At 45.6% G+C, this 15901-nt stretch overlaps 2 protein-coding genes across 11 annotated transcripts in view; one reads left to right on the plus strand and one right to left on the minus strand.

Annotated features, from left to right (window-relative positions):
- The window catches only part of LOC129821128 (1-phosphatidylinositol 3-phosphate 5-kinase-like), a 28873-nt gene extending 19986 nt beyond the window's left edge, over positions 1-8887 (plus strand). For 4 of the 8 annotated variants that reach the window (XM_055878448.1, XM_055878451.1, XM_055878450.1 and 1 more), the window contains 23 exons: positions 91-468; positions 816-916; positions 1062-1133; positions 1301-1472; positions 1713-1891; positions 2060-2173; positions 2588-2696; positions 2881-3035; positions 3188-3278; positions 3391-3451; positions 3550-3687; positions 3850-3970; positions 4111-4152; positions 5706-5801; positions 5949-6032; positions 6113-6213; positions 6342-6401; positions 6532-6708; positions 6917-7020; positions 7217-7414; positions 7649-7841; positions 7986-8060; positions 8231-8887. In XM_055878448.1, the coding sequence (XP_055734423.1) occupies positions 91-468; positions 816-916; positions 1062-1133; positions 1301-1472; positions 1713-1891; positions 2060-2173; positions 2588-2696; positions 2881-3035; positions 3188-3278; positions 3391-3451; positions 3550-3687; positions 3850-3970; positions 4111-4152; positions 5706-5801; positions 5949-6032; positions 6113-6213; positions 6342-6401; positions 6532-6708; positions 6917-7020; positions 7217-7414; positions 7649-7841; positions 7986-8060; positions 8231-8346 (2937 nt within the window). In that variant the 3' untranslated portion in view covers positions 8347-8887. The remainder of the gene's footprint in view (positions 1-90; positions 469-815; positions 917-1061; positions 1134-1300; positions 1473-1712; positions 1892-2059; positions 2174-2587; positions 2697-2880; positions 3036-3187; positions 3279-3390; positions 3452-3549; positions 3688-3849; positions 3971-4110; positions 4153-5705; positions 5802-5948; positions 6033-6112; positions 6214-6341; positions 6402-6531; positions 6709-6916; positions 7021-7216; positions 7415-7648; positions 7842-7985; positions 8061-8230) is intronic. The other 4 variants (XM_055878452.1, XM_055878456.1, XM_055878454.1 and 1 more) reach the window with 2 other exon arrangements.
- Positions 8888-9133: 246 nt separating this feature from the next.
- LOC129821131 (serine/threonine-protein phosphatase 6 regulatory ankyrin repeat subunit B-like) overlaps positions 9134-15901 on the minus strand; it is a 28754-nt gene continuing 21986 nt past the window's right edge. For 2 of the 3 annotated variants that reach the window (XM_055878463.1, XM_055878462.1), the window contains exons 21-27: positions 15552-15771; positions 14540-14627; positions 14345-14428; positions 13368-13596; positions 11718-11800; positions 11471-11562; positions 9134-10918 (exon numbers count right to left, since the gene is read on the minus strand). In XM_055878463.1, the coding sequence (XP_055734438.1) occupies positions 10665-10918; positions 11471-11562; positions 11718-11800; positions 13368-13596; positions 14345-14428; positions 14540-14627; positions 15552-15771 (1050 nt within the window). In that variant the 3' untranslated portion in view covers positions 9134-10664. The remainder of the gene's footprint in view (positions 10919-11470; positions 11563-11717; positions 11801-13367; positions 13597-14344; positions 14429-14539; positions 14628-15551; positions 15772-15901) is intronic. The other variant, XM_055878464.1, reaches the window with a different exon arrangement.

The raw sequence follows: 15901 nt of genomic DNA on the forward strand, positions 1-15901 counted from the left end.
TACGCACATCTCATAACACTTAAGTGCTAGGCGAATGAGCCGATAAGCTATTTTGGTATTTGAGATGTAACATACTAGTTCCTCGTGCAGGTGTACCTCTCCCCGCTGCTCAACAAGGACTTCAAAGAACTAGACTGTCGACGTAAGCGACAACTCCTCAAAGACTCCGCCCCGTCAGGTGGAGGCATCGCCAACGGAGTCCCTCCCCCCCGCCCCATCCAGGTGTTACCCTCCCACCACCTTACCAGCGCCCGCATTGCAGATCAGCTGGGCAGCAGCCAGGACCTGGCCAAGATGCTGGCGGACTACCGTGCCCAGGGGGGCCGCCTCCGGCAGGAGGCAGACCCCTTCACCCAGCCCCTACCTCAGCCACCAGTCCGGGAGGCTCCACCGCCCAAGCACCCCGTCAAGGCTGATAGTGAGGAAGAGAAGCCAGCAGGACAGAACGAAATGACCTGGGCCTCCAAGGTGAGACATGGCCAGCTAATTAGCACATCCACACACCACAATAATAGGAGATGGATGGGACAGATAGGCAGAGGAGGGAGACAGATCTCCAACAGTCTCGCTGATGTATCTGTGGCGTTAAATATTGTTCTGATGTATATTGAGGGTTTTTCCATTACAGACAACCTATGTTAACATCTCCCTTGGTCAGTGCTAGTTTACTGCTCAGTGTGTTCCATTGATGAGCACACCACCTCACTCACTCTCCAGAGAGATTAGGGGAGGTCTGAAGAGGTGAAGTGCGCTCTTGAATTGTAAAGCATATGTGCTTGTTGTTGTTGACCACCATTACTTCTCTGTGTTTTTAGCTGGACTGCCTGAACCCGGTGAACCACCAGAGACTGTGTGTTCTGTTCAGCAGCTCCTCAGCCCAGTCCAACAACTCCCCCAACCCCTGCGTCAGTCCCTGGTAAACCCCACTCAACCCTGGTGGTCTTCAACAGCTTTATTTATCTCCTTAGGAGCAATAGAAATCTTGTGAACCCACTGTGAAATACCAGCTGACTGAACTCTGAAAGGTCAGCTATTCACAAAGACTTATTTGTTCTCAACAGGATTGTCACGATGGAGTTCTACGGAAAGAATGACCTCACACTAGGAATATTCCTAGAGAGATACTGTTTCAGGTGAGGGAGAAATATCAGAACCTGGCAAATGATTTATTGAATTTCCGATAAAATATTTGACCATAAAATGTGTCATTGATATGTAATAAAATGTCATTCAATGAAGTCCCTCTTCTTTGCTCTGACGTGTCTGTCTGTGTGCGCGTGTCTGTGTATGCATGATAAAGGCCATCCTATCAGTGCCCTAGTATGTTCTGTGAGACTCCCATGGTGCACCATGTGCGGCGGTTTGTCCATGGCAGTGGCTGTGTTCAGATCGTACTGAAGGAGCTGGACTCTCCTGTGCCTGGATACCAACACACCATCCTCAACTACTCCTGGTGCCGCATATGCAAACAGGTACAGTAACTTGTTAATCTGCGTTTCCTTATCTGTTCCATGACTAACCCCAGGACTTGCTCTATAGCTATCACACCTAACTGTTTGTTTTAGTTAATAGCGAGCTCACCTAGTTCAACTAATCAAATTCTTGCTAATCAGAATGGCCAGTTTTTGGCTAGAGCAAAAAGCTTCTGTCCAGGTCTGCTTAGCTTCTATTGCTCACAGAGCTTTGATCCTTGTATTCTGCTGTCTCTGTAGGTGACTCCTGTGGTGCCCCTGTCCAATGACTCGTGGTCCATGTCCTTTGCTAAGTACCTGGAGCTGAGGTTCTATGGTCACCAGTATACCAGGAGGGCTAATGCTGAACCCTGTGGCCACTCCATCCACAAAGACTACCACCAGTACTTCTCCTACAACCAGATGGTGGCCTCATTCAGGTGGGAAACACAGTCCATGTCTTTTATTTTCATCCATCCAACCTGCCATCCATTCATACATCTATCCATCATTTATCAGTCTTACAATTTTTTCTTATCATTTTTGCATCAATTCAAAACATCTTCAACCTGTATATGCCCATGCCATTCCACTTGTCTAACCCCCAGCTACATCTCAGTGAGACTGCTGGAGATCTGCCTCCCTCCTCCTAAGATCTTCATCAGGAACCAGGGGCCATCCAAGGGAAGCATGCAGCAGGACCTCAAGGACTTCTCACAGAAGTAACTGTCTACCTGTTGTCTGTCTACCATGGCCTTAAGTATCCTGGTCCCAGATCTGTTTTTAAAAATATATATTTATATTTTACCTTTTATTTAACTAGGCAAGTCAGTTAAGAACAAATTATTATAGGAACAGTGGGTTAACTGCCTTGTTCAGGGGCAGAACGACAGATTTTTACCTTGTCAGCTCTGGGATTCGATCTTGCAACCTTCCGTTACTAGTCCAACGCTCTAACCACTAGGCTACCTGCCATTTGTGCTGTATAGCGGAGTCCTATGGTTATTGTCCTCTGAGTTGGCACAAACAGATCTGGGACCAGGCTCCAACTGACGAATCTGAATAATCTAGTTTGACTAGTTTTGACCTTCTTTCTAGTTCTGACCAGTCCTTTTCCGTCCTCTCCCTCTTGTCAGGGTGAATCAGGTGTACCTGGCCATAGAGGACCGCCTCACCTCCCTGAAGACGGACACCTTCAGCAAGACACGCGAAGAGAAGATGGAGGACCTGTTTGCACAGAAAGACGTAGGTTCCCCCTCGAAGGGTGGGAGCTACACTCCAAATATGTCTCATGTGTATGTATAGTGCAGTGGAGGCTGACTTTGCAACAGTGTTGTCACTTAAAATCGGAGGACGGGCTCATTTATAATGATTGAATGGAAAGTTATCAAACACATGGTTCCCATCAGTTTTCTTTGTGCGTGTTCAGATGGAGGAGGCAGAGCTGCGTAGCTGGATAGAAAAGCTGCAGGCTCGTCTCCAGGCTTGTGGTAGTGACTCTCCCCAGCAGCTCCAGACTGTACTGGAATCAGTGGTAGTGAAGAAACAGAGCCTGTGTGAAACACTGCAGTCCTGGAACAGCAGGTGAGAACACTGATATTGGAGCAGCTTTCAATGTTAGGGGCGATTTCCTAGACACAGATAAATGAATCTCCAATAAACAAGTGTTTTTAGTCTAGTACTAGGCTTCATTTTTGATCTCATATAATTAATTTGTTGAACCATTTAACCTCCAGGCTGCAGGACCTGTTCCAGCAGGAGAAGGGCAGGAAACGTCTGTCTGTCCCAGCCAGCCCTGGGAGACACAGACAGACAGACGACAGCAAGGTCAGTGCAATATATACCTGATATAATTCAAATGATAGGATGAGCTTAATATATGATAAGGACTTAGTGTAACATAAAGGATGGAATGTTACGTATTTATTTTGTTTAACAGACCAGTGTTCTGGAGTCTTCTCCACGCAACCCCTCTCCTGTGGTACAAAATGGTGACAAAGGTGAGGGGATTTTTTCCCCAGCTTTCAGTCAGAATGCTATAGTACTTCTCTCATTGGTTGACAGTAGTTGATGGGCATGTCTGTTTTTCGATTGACAGAGGACCGTCACCTCACTACCCTGCCCTCGAGCTCGGGGTCGTCATTGCTAACGTTACCATCACCAGGGGAACCAGGCTCAGAACCCCTCTCGTCTGGACCATCCTTTCCTGACCAGGACTCTGTCAGCATCCCAGAGGGTGAACACACACACACACACACACACACACACACACACACACACCTGTAGAATCACAAACACAACCCCCTACATATGCTTACCATTCACTTTCTCTAGATCTACAGTATGTATCTAAATACAGACCTCTCTGGTCTCTAACTCCATTCTCGTTGTCTCCTAGATGTGTTTGATGGACACCTGTTGGGCTCCAATGACAGCCAGGTGAAAGAGAAGTCCACCATGAAGGCAATTCTAGCCAACTTGCTGCCAGGCAACAGTTACAACCCCATCCCATTCCCATTGTGAGTACAGTATGCCCTTCACATCTGAATAAGCTTTTTGCCTGTGGTATAAATTGACTCATGATCAGCCATATAAGATAGCATTTGATATAATGCTATATTGAGCCCTGTTCATTTTCTTACTTTGTTGTAATGTTTAGCTTGAATCCCAGTGTTGACGGGAAAAATCACCACTATATCAGGTGCCACCTACTGCCGATGTGCCCTTGAGCAAAGCACTTAACCCCTAACCTGCTCCAGAGCACTGCACTGCTCTGCTGCTGAACCTGTGCTGTTGTGTTGTTTTGTGGTGGGGCTGGGCACTGTGAAAGCCTAAATAACAAATGTCCGTTGTATCCAGGGGTCGGAACCAAAATAATTTTCCAATTGTCTTCATTCTGTACAGAACCATTTTTTTTTTCATCAAAATAATTGTGAACCAGTTCGAACCCCCAAAAAGTAACGGTTTATATCATTCCTTTCTGTCTTCAAACCTTTTTTTTTTTTTTTTTTTTACATCTAGCTCAACATTACACTTCTTCACCAGTAGATAGCTTGCCTGCTCCATAGCAAGCTGCTCTATGTACATGCATTGGACAGACAAGTGTAGTGTAGGGTGTGACATGCGACTGAATTTTTGCAGGCGAGGAGAGCGCTGGGCATCTTGTTGTTATGACATGCATTATCTGAATTAGCTAGGCCCACAGAATTATACCTACGGAGGAGCGGCTTCAATGAAGGATCTCTGAAAGTCTTTGAACTTCAGAGAGTTGGCTTAACTAACGTTGGACCAGAGCTAGCCCTTGATCATGACTCTGAGTTCCATTACATTACACATAATGCCATCTAGAGTTTGAGAGCTAGACCAGAGCTAGCTAACAAGCTACCTAGCTAACAAGCTTGTGTGTTCAGAGCGGCACCAGAATTAAAATAGAAGGCACGTCTTTTTGTAGTTAATAACTCCAATGTGAAACGTCATAACTATAATAGCCTTAACTATCATTGGAAAAGTGAATCCGTTATCTAATTAAAAATCTAATTTCTGAATTTAAAAAAATCGAATCAAATCTTATTTGTCACATGCGCTGAATACAAAACCTTACCAATACTGAGGCAATATACAGGCGGTACAGGTTAGTCGAGGCCATTTGTACATGTAGGTAGGGGTAAAGTGACTATGCATAGATAATAAACAGTGAGTAGCAGCAGTGTAAAAACCAAGGGGGGTGTCAATGTAAATAGTTTGGATGGCCATTTGGTTTAATTGTTCAGCAGTCTTATGGCTTGGGGTTAGAAGCTGTTAAGGAGCCTTTTGGACCTAGACTTGGCGCTTCGGTACCGCTTGCCGTAACGTCAGTAGGCTACATTAAACTATGCATGCTTCGGAGGGAGGGGCAGGTAGCCTACAAACACTGGGAAGGATTTTCAGCAGGCAGGCAGACACTGGAATATGCTTCTGAGTGACAGTGAGGGCTATGCAGAGGTGCTTTTTTGTGGGCCTTAAAAAAAAATGCCTGGAATGTAAAAGAACGCTATTAACCAGTTCCCCTGCTTCTGAAATAACGGTTCTGTTTCAGAACAGTATAGATCCCTTTTGTTCTGTTCTTCGAAAAACTTTGTTATTTTACGGTTTTTGGTTCTGTTCCCTGAATCGGTTCCAACCCCAGGTTGTATCCTCTGTATAATGGACAGATTAGTGTGTTGTATTATTGAGCCCTGTATGTTTTCTGACATTGTTGTGATCTTTGTTTGTCAGTGACCCAGACAAGCATTACCTGATGTATGAGCATGAGAGAGTGCCCATAGCCGTGTGTGAGAGAGAACCCAGCTCCATCATTGCATTCGCTCTCAGGTAACCACTCCGCTCTATTTCTTCTCCATTCTCTGCACGTCTTACTCACTGATGTGTTATGTTGTCTTGTTGTTGTTCTAAAGTTATTGTCGTTATAGTGGTTATGATGTTCTAATATTATTTGAATGACCTCGGCCTGACCTCTAGCTGTAAGGAGTATAAGACCGCTCTGGATGAGCTGTCAAAGACAACGGGGAAGGCTGGAGGCGAGGACACCACCCAAACCATCAGGTACACACGAACTCTGCTGATGTTGACTGTGTGTATGTTACCTGATGTATAATGCCTCGTCTCATCCTGTCGGTGTGTAGCTCCGGAGAGAGCCGGGCCAAGAACAGCCCAGCCAAGCCCAATGAGACGGCCTCCTCCCAGATGGGTCCGTGCCGCAGCAGCATGGACGCTGACCCTCTCAGTGAGTAGTGGATCCTCTCAGGGTAAACGGGCAACATGGGAGGGGGGTGCTAGAAAGTATTTTTTTTACCTCAGTTCATTTCTGTTCTAATGGCATTCCTATCATCCTTTTTATTTTTCTTTGAACAGAAGATGCAGACATAGGAGACAAGCACAAGAAGTCAGCCGGAAACCCTCATATCGAATTACGTGAGTGTTTCTCATTGGATTTATGTGCCCTTTGGGATGGCGTTACCTGTGAAGTGCTTAGCCCGTAAACTTTCTCTCAATAACAAGCATAGGGCCTAGTCATTCATCTCTCTCTCTCTCTCATTCGTAGAGTTCTCTGATGCCAATGCTAAGTTCTACTGCAGGATCTACTATGCAGAGGAGTTCCACAAGATGAGAGAGGAGATCATGGACAGTACGGAGGATGACTTTGTCCGCTCGCTCTCCCACTGCGTCAACTGGCAGGCCCGCGGCGGCAAATCTGGGGCCGTCTTCTACGCCACCGAAGGTGTGACCGTCAACACCAGAGTTATATTGTTTTATTTAACTTGTATTTACCAGGAAGTCCTATTTGGGGGCAAGATAACTCCTTTAAATATGTGCAGTCCATGTCACCCACCTGTAGTGCTATTTATTTGTCTGTGGTTACTAGTGGTTATACCTATTGCTCTCTTTGTCCCTCTCTCTCTTTCTTTCTCCTTCCCTCCCTCACTCAGATGACCGATTCATCCTGAAGCAGATGCCCAGACTAGAGGTTCAGTCCTTCCTGGACTTTGCCCCTCACTACTTCACCTACATCACCGGAGCTGTGCAGCAGAAGGTAAACTACACTACCCATATAGTTACATTTGACTTAAATAGATAATAATGAACTATTTTGGTGTTAAATTGGATTTCCTCAAATAAATGACTTTATTAAATGTTTTTCAAGGAGTTGTCCTATTGTTTGTGTGATGGATGTTTATTTTCTGAGATTAGAACACATTCCTATCCTAAACCCCCTGTCTGTCCCACAGCGACCCACTGCCCTGGCTAAGATCCTGGGTGTGTACCGGATCGGCTACAAGAACTCCCAGAACAACTCTGAGAAGAAGCTGGATCTGCTGGTCATGGAGAACCTGTTCTATGGCAGGAAGATGGCCCAGGTGTTCGACCTCAAGGGTTCTCTGAGGAACCGCAATGTTAAGACCGACTCTGGGAAGGAGAGCTGTGAGGTGAGCATGGCACGGGTTAACAACACCGGGTTGTGGGTTTGATTCCCGCTGAGGCCACATACAACATAAATGTATGCACTCACTGTACAGTCAGTAGCTTTGTTTATTTATGCATGTATCTTTATTTGACCAGGTATGTCATTGAGAACACATTCTCTTTTGAAATAACAACCTGTGGATAAATGACCTTTGGATAAAATCATCAGCTAAATGGCGTACATTATTCTATATTAGGTGGTTCTGCTGGATGAGAACCTACTGAAGCTGGTCCATGACAACCCTCTGTACATCAGAGCCCACTGCAAGGCCATCCTGAGGGCGGCCATACACAGTGATGCCTACTTCCTGTCTAGTCACCTGATCATAGACTACTCTCTGCTGGTTGGACGAGATGACACCACAGACCAGCTGGTGGTGGGAATCATAGGTGCGAGAAAAGCTTTCAAACTTGAAAATGTATTTTCATTGGCTATAACATCGATAATTGTTAAACATAGATTAACTGTTTGCTGGTGCTTACAGAAAAAAATGTGATGTATTTATAAAAGAAACATTCCTTCCATTGTATCAGATTACATTCGGACATTCACATGGGATAAGAAGCTGGAGATGGTGGTGAAATCCACAGGGATCCTGGGAGGGCAAGGTAATTCATGTCAGACACCACCATCCCCCTACATTAGTCCTTGAAGTCTATTTTAAGATTGTGTCCTTTCACATTTAGCTTTGAGATCTCTAGTAGTTCGTTTATTATACAAAGACCTCTTGATTTCTTCCTGTAAATGAAAATTGCGGTGTTTTGTGTCGCGCTCACAGGTAAGATGCCCACAGTGGTGTCTCCGGAGCTGTACCGATCCCGTTTCTGTGAGGCCATGGACAAATACTTCCTCATGGTGCCTGACCACTGGACAGGTCTAGGGGTCAACTGCTAACTGACACCAGGGAGCTAGCCTGAGTCCCAGATCTGTTTGTGTCGTGTAGCCAATTCCTATGTCATTGTCACGGCATGTTTGGCACCACAGCATAAACGGGTCTGGGGCTCCGCTGCTAGCTGCAGAACACAATGCAGAAAAACCCTTTGCCCAATAAGGAACTATAAAAGCATACTGGATGGATTGATGAAGAGTAATGCAAGGCCAGTATACAACGACTCAATCATTCCATAATAATAATACTATTTACTAGACTGTAAACGAGTGACTCTTCAGTATTATTGGAAGTCATGACTGTCCAGTAAAAGCTGGGCCCTAATAATAGGCCGGAGTTTATCCTGGCATGGAAAGAACTTAATCATGATTATCTCCCTGATGGGATTAATGATCTTGATGTGTCAAACTGTTTCACGCGGGCACAGTGAGATGGCACTGGAAAAATAAATCTTACTTGGTGGTCAATGTGATGTAAATGTACAGAGAGTATGTAATTAAAGATTAACACTGATTTCACAAATGTTTTAAACCTCAGTGTCAATGAGATGTTGTGTTTGTCCCATCTTGTAAAACTACATAGATGAAGATAGTCATTGTTCATCAGCTCAGATGTCCTGAATAGACTGTAGACTTCGCCATCAAATGCTTACATGTAGTGAGAATTGATTTACCGGTATGTTGACTCCTTACAATCTATGTAGAGGCATTTGAGGGTTCCAAGGCTGAAATGGAGGATCCATTCTCATGTTTTTGGCATCAAATAGAAAAGTACAGACATGACACACAGCACTAAATTAAAAGATTTTTATATTATTGTACAATTCATTCATAAAAAGACAAACAGCCTTGAGCATTTCATACTGCATCAGGAACTGGTATGAAAATCAATCTGATCCGATTGTCACAACTGACTGGTGGTGTGATGCTCCTTCTGGCATCATAATACTGACCCATGGCAGCATCCTAAATGGCTATATTCCCTATAGTGCACTACACTGTCGGGAATAGGGGGCCATTTGGGATACAGACCCAATCTCTTGTTACTTTCATTATCAACAAGCCTTGAGGCGTTTAAACTAACACTGTGCTTTTTAAAAAGTGTGTGCTCTGGCGTAGAGTTATTACAGACAAGGCTGTGCTTTACAATGACATACGGAATGTACAAAAGCAGAACTTCATTTTGTTAGACATATTGTTGCAGACATACACACGTCTCTGATCGTAGGAGTGTAAAAACATTGGTGTGTTTTTCCAGGGTTAGAAGTGACATGACCCCCCCCCCCAAGAGTTAATCAACTCTAATCTCAGTCTCACACACCCATAATACTCAATCTGTACAGTTGAAGTGTGACAGATTCCGCTATAGAAATGTTAAGGTAGTCTCTGCTCAAGCAGGAACATTGCCTTTAAATGTAAAGCTGAACTTCTGCGATACAGATTGAAGACACCACACGCACCAGAAATGCGTACGCTTTTTTTTGGAAAATTGAAATAAAAAAATGAATACAAAGGTTTAACAAGGCACTGGACAAGTTAGACTGGCACATTGCTGGTAGGTAGACAGACTAGATGGGGATGGAGAGAAGAGTGGTCAAGGTCCTGCTCTCCTTTACATTTTAAGTGCAAGCAGTATTTTGTACCATAATATAAGAGTTAATAAATACCGTACCGTTGTCAACCTCTTCACTGGAGACCTGATCTAACTGAGCATGTAAACTACTGAAACATTGTGGTCCTGTAACACTAGGGACAGGAACAATTCTAGGTCCTAGTCAGCTAAACCAAAAGCTACAGCCCAGAGCTTTTCCAGGTCAGTTGATGTGGGTGATTTCTATTGGTGTGGAAACAAGAAGTTGAAATGGTACCACTTCTATCCGCCTCATGCACATTCCACCATGTTTCTTTATAATAGACTTAAGTGAATTCTAGAATTGTGCTTTAGTTGGTTTGTGCTCTGGGTAGATCAGTATGAACCCTGACACAAATATACATACTTGTGTTAACTATGTCAATATTTGGTACATCAATCAACCAAAATAAACTTTTTAAAAAAGGTCCTCTTTTCATACAAACAAAATGGCTTTAATTAGAAAAGTCTCAGATGCTGTCATAGATAGCCAAGCTGAGACAGAGTACCTAGATAAGAAACACCAGCAGGTAGGATCACATGAGGTTGAGCTCCAGCCATTAGGGGAGGGACAAAGTCCTGTACAAGCACCCACACAGGTTCTACTCTTGGGACACAAGCGAGGGATTCAGGGTGGTCGGTGGTGGGAAACTGCGGCTCTGCAGACATACCGGTAGTCTGATAAGAGTCAGGGTCAAAAGGTTTCTGAGTCTGAGTCGTTTTCAGTGGTGCCCTGACTGGCACTTCCCTCGCTGGAGGGGCCAGAGGGGGCCTTGGGGCTACGAGGGTCCCGCGAACCCTTCTGCCTGGATAGGGCCCTCAGGAGGGAACCTGGGGAGGGGACTCCGGAGCTGCAAGGGGAGCAGAAAGGCATCATGGTAGCCAGAATGAGAGCCAGACAGTCAGCCACCTCCCTGCTAGGAGCGCAAGCTAGAGCAGGCGTCAGACCTGGGGGAAGAGAGAGGAGGGCAGAGAAATGGAGAGAGTGGGCGGGATAGGGAGAGAGAAAGAGGGTGGGAGAGATAAGTAGGGAAGAGGAAGGGAGAGAGAAGGGAAGATGGACAGAGAGAAAGAGGGGGGAGGAAACATGGAAGAAGCGGGGAGAGCAAAGCGAAAAACAGAGAGAGGTAGGGGGACAAGGGAAGGGAGGACAACGGGAGAAAGCAGCATTCCATTAGTACACAGCCAGCGCAGACAGTACACAGACAAGCAGACAGGGAATGCGTACAACCTAAACCTAATTCATTCTATAGATAAGGAAAACAATACTTGATAGGTGGAACTGGGACAGAGAGCTACAAACCAGTTAGCTGCGTGCGCACACCCACTCTCTCTCGAGCCTACCAGAGTACAGACAGACACAGACCGCTGTAGCTAGCTGATGTACATAGACATGCCAACACCATAGAACCACAGGCAGCTGATATAATAGCAGCATGCAGTTAGATCCCTTTAACGCACTGGTACTGATTCATGCCCAGACCAGACCTTAAGACCTACCATTCTCATCCAACATCTGAACACTGGCCCCCCTGGACAGCAGGTCCTGGACAGCCTGTTTCAGACCGCTACGAGCTGCTAGGTGGAGTGGCCTGGGAGGGACAAACCAATCAGAAGGTTTGTAGTGTTTCTGTAGTGGGGAGGGGCTAGACATTTCCACCCCAGAATAAATTCAGGTAGCTAGCGGACATAATATTTGGTTCTCGGTTCCTAGACTAACCATGGGCTATCTCTGACGAACACTTACGTCTGCAGTGCTGCGTTTGTGGCACCTATGAGAACAGTGTCCTTTAGCCTCTCCAGGATGAACAGAACACAATCCTCCTTTCCCTGAAAGAGGGTGAAGCAAAATTAATATATTATGCACTATGATTGTAAAAATAAACTCAGCAAAAAAAGAAACGTCCCTTTTTCAGGACCCTGTCTTTCAAAGATAATTAGAAAAAACTCCACATAACTTCACAGATCTTCATTGTAAAGGGTTTAAACACTGTTTCCCATGCTTGTTCAAAGAACCATAAACAATTAATGAACATGCACCTGTGGAACAGTCGTTAAGACACTAACAGCTTACAGACGGTAGGCAATTAACGTCACAGTTCTGAAAACTTAGGACACTAGAGGCCTTTCTACTGACTCTGAAAAACATCAAAAGAAAGATGCATAGGGTCCATGCTCATCTGTGTGAACGTGCCTTAGGCATGCTGCTAGGAGTCATGAGGACTGCAGATGTGGCCAGTGCAATAAATTGCAATGTCCGTACTGTGAGACAGGACGGACAGCTGATCGTCCTCGCAGTGGCAGACCACGTGTAACAACACCTGCACAGGATCAGTATATCACACCTGCGTGACAGGTACAGGATGGAAACATTAACTGCCTGAGTTACACCAGGAATGCACAATTCCTCCATCATTAATCAGACTGTTCGCAATAGGCTAGAGAGGCTGGACTGAGGGCTTGTAGGCCTGTTGTAAGACAGGTCCTCACCAGACATCACCGGCAACAACGTCACCTATGGTCACAAACCACCGTCGGTGGACCAGACAGGACTGGCAAAAAGTGCTCTTCACTGACGAGTCGTGGTTTTGTCTCACCAGGGGTGATGGTCGGATTCGCGTTTATCGTCGAAGGAATGAGCATTACACCGAGGCCTGTACTCTGGAGCGGGATCGATTTGGAGGTGGAGGGTCCGTCATGTTCTGGGGCGGTGTGTCACAGCATCATCGTACTGAGCTTGTTGTCATTGCAGGCAATCTCAACACTGTGCGTTACAGGGAAGACATCCTCCTCCCTCGTGGTACCCTTCCTGCAGGCTCATCCTGACATGACCCTCCAGCATGACAATGCCACCAGCCATACTGCTCGTTCTGTGTGTGATTTCTTGCAAGACAGGAATGTCAGTGTCCTGCCATGGCCCGCGAAGAGGCCGGATCTCAATCGCATTGAACACGTCTGGGACCTGTTGGATCGGAGGGTGGGGACTAGGGCCTTTCCCCAAGAAATGTCCAGGAACTTGCAGGTGCCTTGGTGGAAGAGTGGGGTAACGTCTCACAGCAAGAACTGGCAAATCTGGTGCAGTTCATGAGGAGATGCACTGCAGTACTTAATGCAGCTGTTGGCCACATCAGACTGTTACTTTTGATTTTGACCACCCCTTTGTTCAGGGACACATTATTCCATTTCTGTTAGTCACATGTCTGTGGAACTTGTTCAGTTTATGTCTCAGTTGTTGAATCTTGTTATGTTCATACAAATATTTACACATGTTAAGTTTGCTGAAAATAAACACAGTTGACAGTGAGTGGACGTTCTTTTTTTGCTGAGTTTAGTATGTGGTATGTACAAATGTCATGTCAAAGAAATGGGGAGAGAAATCTCCCTAGTGGACACTCACGCTACTGCAGGCCAGGTGGAGGGCTGTGTTGCCATTCTGGTCGACCAAACCCAGGCTGGCGTTGGCACTGGTCAACAGCACCTCTACAGCACCCACTCCTCCCTTCTCTGCAGCCATCATCAGCGCACTGCGCCCTGATTGATCCACAGCATCCACAGGTGCATCATGGGCCAGAAGCAGCTGGACACAGTCCACATGACCAGAGAATGCTGCAGCATGGAGGGGAGTCCTGAGAGAGAAAGGGGAGGATGTGGGAGGAGAGGAAAGCAGGAGGAAGAGAACACAGAAGTTTAGAGATTGAGGCTGTGTTAGATACAGCTCCATCTGATCCAGGGCAACTCCAATATGTATCTGAATCGGGTGTGTGACGACCAGTGGTGTAAAGTACTTAAGTAATACTTTAAAGTATTTGTACTTAAGTAGTTTTTGGTGTATCTGTACTTTACTATTTATATTTTTTACAGCTTTTACTCCACTACATTCCTAAAGAAAATAATGTACTTTTTATTCCATACATTTTCCCCTGACACACAAAAAAGTACTCGTTACATTTTGAATGCTTAAGAGGACAGTAAAATGGTCCGATTGATGCACTTATCAAGTTAACATCCCTGGTTATCCCTACTGTCTCTTATCTGGCGGATTGACTAAACACACATGCTTCATTTGTAAATTATGTCTGAGTGTTGGAACATGCCCCTGGCAATCTGAATAAAAAAACAAGCAAGAAAATGATGCGGTCTGGTTTGCTTAATATAAGGAATTTTAAATTATTTATACTTTTACTTTTGATACTTAAGTATATTTTTGCAATTACATTTACTTTTGATACTTAAGTATATTTAAAACCAAATACTTTTAGACTTTTCCTCAAGTAGTATTTTAATGGGTGACTCACTTTTCTGTTAAGGTATCTTTCTTTACTTTTACTCAAGTATGACAAGTGGGTACTTTTTCTACCACTGGTGACGACCTACCTATTCTTAGCATCCTTACAGCTGGCGATGTCTGATCCCATGGCCTCCAGCAGTAGTGCGGCACAGGATTCATGATCATTCACCCTGGGAAGATAAACACAGAATGTAAACACTGTTGTCCATGAGGCAAAACACAGTCAACACTGACATCTATGGGCAATACTGTGCAATTTGTACATGTATGTGAAGACTTACACAGCGCAGTGCAGGGGAGTGAAGGGGTTCCCATCGATACATCGACAACCTTTCTGCTCCAGCAGTACCTCCACACAGCCCTCGTGACCTGGACACACATTCAAAAGATTATTAGAACATGCCAACATAAAATGTATTTCACATCAAATATACAAGTAGAAACAAAATCCTAAGGCACACTTATTGGAGATTGACTAAAAATTAATGGTTTGAGGCAGGCCTGCAGTAGGTAGGTCTAGTGACTGACCATAGTAGCAGGCCTGCAGTAGGTAGGTCTAGTGACTGACCATAGTAGCAGGCCTGCAGTAGGTAGGTCTAGTGACTGACCATAGTAGCAGGCCCAGTGTAGTAGGTAGGTCTAGTGACTGACCATAGTAGCAGGCCTGCAGTAGGTAGGTCTAGTGACTGACCATAGTAGTAGGCCCAGTGTAGTAGGTAGGTCTAGTGACTGACCATAGTAGCAGGCCCAATGCAGTAGGTAGGTCTAGTGACTGACCATAGTAGCAGGCCCAGTGTAGTAGGTAGGTCTAGTGACTGACCATAGTAGCAGGCCCAATGCAGTAGGTAGGTCTAGTGACTGACCACAGTAGCAGGCCCAGTGTAGTAGGTAGGTCTAGTGACTGACCATAGTAGCAGGCCCAGTGTAGTAGGTAGGTCTAGTGACTGACCACAGTAGCAGGCCCAATGCAGTAGGTAGGTCTAGTGACTGACCATAGTAGCAGGCCCAGTGTAGTAGGTAGGTCTAGTGACTGACCACAGTAGCAGGCCCAGTGTAGTAGGTAGGTCTAGTGACTGACCACAGTAGCAGGCCCAGTGTAGTAGGTAGGTCTAGTGACTGACCACAGTAGCAGGCCCAGTGTAGTAGGTAGGTCTAGTGACTGACCACAGTAGCAGGCCCAATGTAGTAGGTAGGTCTAGTGACTGACCATAGAAGCAGGCCCAGTGTAGTAGGTAGGTCTAGTGACTGACCACAGTAGCAGGCCCAATGTAGTAGGTAGGTCTAGTGACTGACCATAGTAGCAGGCCCAGTGCAGGGGGGTGTACCCCTGGTGGTCTCGGAGGCGGGGCGTGGGCGGTTCAGAAAAAGCGATACTCAGCAGCTCAGCAAGCCAGGATGCATGGCCCCTCGCTGCAGCCAGATGGAGGGCTGTTCGGCCCCTGGAGTCCCCCAGCAACACAGAGGCCTCCTGCTCCAACAGACACTGGACACACTCCTCCTGACCACACAGCAGCTGGGAGAGGAGGAGGAAGAAAGAGAGGAGAAAATGGGAACGAGACAGAGATCACCTTTAAACTTTTAGACTGAACAAAGAGATCATGTAATGTTACAAGCTACCCAGAATTCAGTACAATCACACACAC

This window comes from Salvelinus fontinalis, chromosome 23, assembly GCF_029448725.1.
Source record: "Salvelinus fontinalis isolate EN_2023a chromosome 23, ASM2944872v1, whole genome shotgun sequence".
Lineage (NCBI taxonomy): Eukaryota > Metazoa > Chordata > Actinopteri > Salmoniformes > Salmonidae > Salvelinus > Salvelinus fontinalis.